Source organism: Formica exsecta, unplaced genomic scaffold, assembly GCF_003651465.1.
Source record: "Formica exsecta isolate Colony F162 unplaced genomic scaffold, ASM365146v1 scaffold447, whole genome shotgun sequence".
NCBI classification, from domain to species: domain Eukaryota; kingdom Metazoa; phylum Arthropoda; class Insecta; order Hymenoptera; family Formicidae; genus Formica; species Formica exsecta.
The window spans coordinates 91,399-94,810 of NW_021851709.1; the positions used below are offsets into that span (position 1 = coordinate 91,399).

The 3,412-nt window shown below is 34.9% G+C and overlaps 1 protein-coding gene across 2 annotated transcripts in view; it reads left to right on the plus strand.

The window, feature by feature from the left end:
• Positions 1-1,275: 1,275 nt before the first annotated feature.
• Positions 1,276-3,412, plus strand: part of LOC115240769 (splicing factor U2AF 50 kDa subunit) — a 5,057-nt gene continuing 2,920 nt past the window's right edge. The window contains exons 1-5 of one of the 2 annotated variants that reach the window (XM_029816122.1): positions 1,276-1,429; positions 1,895-2,124; positions 2,219-2,479; positions 2,640-2,790; positions 2,899-2,954. In XM_029816122.1, the coding sequence (XP_029671982.1) occupies positions 1,408-1,429; positions 1,895-2,124; positions 2,219-2,479; positions 2,640-2,790; positions 2,899-2,954 (720 nt within the window). In that variant the 5' untranslated portion in view covers positions 1,276-1,407. The remainder of the gene's footprint in view (positions 1,430-1,894; positions 2,125-2,218; positions 2,480-2,639; positions 2,791-2,898; positions 2,955-3,412) is intronic. The other variant, XM_029816123.1, reaches the window with a different exon arrangement.

Sequence of the window (3,412 nt, forward strand, 5' to 3'; positions counted from 1 at the left end):
AAAAAAATGAAAATTATATCCCATAATTCTTCTCATATAGCACAGAACGTTGCAGCAACATTGCAACATTGTAGTAACATTGCTGCAACGTTCTGTGCTGTATGGGTTGATTAGATTTTAATATTTTGCTGGGGGATAGTAACGTTTTATACATATTTTGTTTAATAATAATAATATCTATTGTGTATAATGTAAATAAATATCAATTTTCAGTATTAGTAATGTGTATCAGAACATAATTTTTTTTATCTCGACCGAATTCATATCACTCATCATGCTATTAGCCGCAAGAAGCTGGAATCTATTTCATTCAGATTCCTGCGCAATGATTTCTGCGCAGACGCTCGATGCTCGATGCTGCCATGTAATGGCACCTTAATGGCACCTTGATACGGGCTTTAAGCCCGTGTCACACTACACATTGCGGACGCGGATCGGATTTGGATTACGGACTGCGAATCGTCAATCATCCAATCAGATCCTTGGCTACTTCGCTCTGATTGGATGGATGATGATTCGCAGTCCGTACTCCAAATCCAATTCGAGTCCGCAATGCGTAGTGGGCTTTACGGTTTTTGAAACGAAGTGAAAATTACAAAAGTGAAGAAATTCACTAGAGTATCTACAATTTCATTTGTCAAAATCTAATAAATCTATTCATTTTTGTAATTTTCACCTCGTTTTAAGAACCGTAAGTGCCGGTCTACAATAGGTGATTTAAGCCCTAAGCCTTAAGAAATTGACTAATCACAGTCGAGTATTCTCCTCATACTTGACAGGGCGGCCATGCTTGCATTAAATACTGGCTTAACCAATCAGACTCTCAATCGATAGCATATGATTTTAACTATTTCGTTAAGCATGTCACACGACGGATGTATTTTAATATCATTGATATTTCGAATTATTATTATTATCACACCTCCTTATCATGGACTCGTAACTGACGATCGCATGTGACGGACGAAGAGAAAATTATCATGGAAATTCTTTATAATATACACATTAAAAATTTCTATTTGTCCAAAAGAATTTTTACACTGTACCCGCCTACTATTAGTGCCGGTCTACAATAGGTGATTTAAGCCCTAAGCCTTAAGAAATTGACTAATCACAGTCGAGTATTCTCCTCATACTTGACTATGATTGGTCAATTTCTTAAAGCTAAAACTTAAATCACCTATTGTAGACCGGCACTAATAGGCCCCTAGAATACACATAATCGACTCCCTGAACTTTCAATCCTCTTTCTCCTTTGTCTTCAACCCCGCGATAATACTATCCATCCAGATATTTCTTACATCCATGGTCATATACACTTGTACGCGCCGTACGCCATCACGCCATTTCGGAAGGTTGCTAGGAACAGTTAACATACGTATATTTTTTTGAAGTAACATATAAAGAATGGGCGAGGATTTTAACGGAGGTGAGTAATTCGGAAAATCACGCGTTTCGCAATCGAGATATTATCAAGCTAATACCGCGTTATTTGCTGGTTAGCCGATCTGTTTACAAATGTAATGGTCAGATATCCAAGCTAATAAACACAATTTGAAGAGTTGTTTTCGAGTAGCGTTTCAAGATAACGGCCTTTCTCTTTTATCTTATAAATTCAAATATAAGATTTACTTAAAAATTTTACTTTTGTATTTTTTATATAATATATTATATATTTTTATAAAAAATAATTTAAAATATCGAAAATTACGCAAAAGTATTATTCAATGGTGATATTGTCTTTCTATTAGTTTTATTGAATATTATTAAAATATTGTTTCTTGAAGAGATGTGTAATAATCTATAGGTACAAGTAAATCACAAGTAAACTTAATAAAATTATATATTTTCTGTTACATAATTAGATGATGCCCTAATTCGCTTTTATTCTTAGATCGTGACAGACAGGATCGGGATAAAGATAGAGATCGAGATAGAGATCGTGATAGGAGGCATCGATCACGAAGCAGAGATCGTAGAAAGCGATCGCGTTCTCGCTCCAAGGATCGTAGAGATAGAAAGAGGAGTAACTCACCCAAGAAAAGTCGTAGCTCTAGGAGAAGAAAACCTTCTCTATATTGGGATGTGCCACCACCTGGTTTTGAACATATTACTCCTTTGCAGGTAAGATTATTTTTTATGTTATTGGGTTTTTTTCTCTTAGGGATTTGTTATTTTAAATATTATATTTACACATATATATCTTTTATTTTTACAGTACAAGGCTATGCAAGCTGCTGGACAAATTCCTGCAAATATCGTAGCAGACACACCACAGGCAGCTGTACCTGTAGTTGGTAGCACTATAACTCGTCAAGCGAGAAGGCTTTATGTAGGAAACATTCCATTTGGTGTCACTGAGGAAGAAATGATGGAATTCTTCAATCAACAGATGCATCTGTCGGGACTCGCACAAGCCGCCGGAAATCCAGTATTGGCGTGTCAAATTAATTTAGACAAAAATTTCGCATTTTTGGAGGTATAACATTAACTTGCACATACATATACACAGGATACAATTTTTTTATATCATTTTTTTTACACATCATTAAAAGTATGGTATAGATAATATTAGTTTTGATCAGTAATTTAAATATATTGTTGATATTCTTTTTAACTTTTTCTCTTTTTAAATACAGTTCCGATCAATAGATGAAACTACTCAAGCCATGGCGTTTGATGGTATAAATTTTAAAGGACAGAGTTTGAAAATAAGGAGGCCACATGATTACCAACCAATGCCAGGGATGACTGATAATCCAAGCATGAACGTGCCAGGTACGGTTCCCGGTATGTTCTAACATACATTTCTTTATATTTAACAATGCACTTTTGACTGTGCCACATTTAATCATAATCTATGTTTATCTTAATTGTGTATGTATATTTCTATTTTAGATTCGCCGCACAAGATCTTCATTGGTGGTTTACCAAATTATTTGAACGAGGAACAGGTATGCATGGCAAAACCATGAAATAATTTTATCTATTGCACATCTTTGGGTGCAATTTTTTTTCTTCATTGATACCTATTCTGATCAATCGCGTTAGTTTGCCAAATTACATCACTCTATCGGATATTATAAATTTTTATCAAGAAAAAACTGGCTTCAATGATCAATGAAAAATTGCATTCTACGATATCGCAACGATACAGGGTTATATATAGCACGGGAGGCATGTGCATATGCTAACCCTGTCGCGTTGTAAGTTACCCTCAAAGGACTAAATTATAATATAGGTATTTAGCTATTTAGCAGTGAGTGCACTCACACATATATACACACGACTGGAAACCCTCGTCTTACTCGAATTCAACAGAGGTATGTATGCGTTTCAAGATATTTCGGCGTCGGTTAGGTTTCTTATTAGATAGAGATATGTAATTCAGAAGTGACTTTGTATTATTATA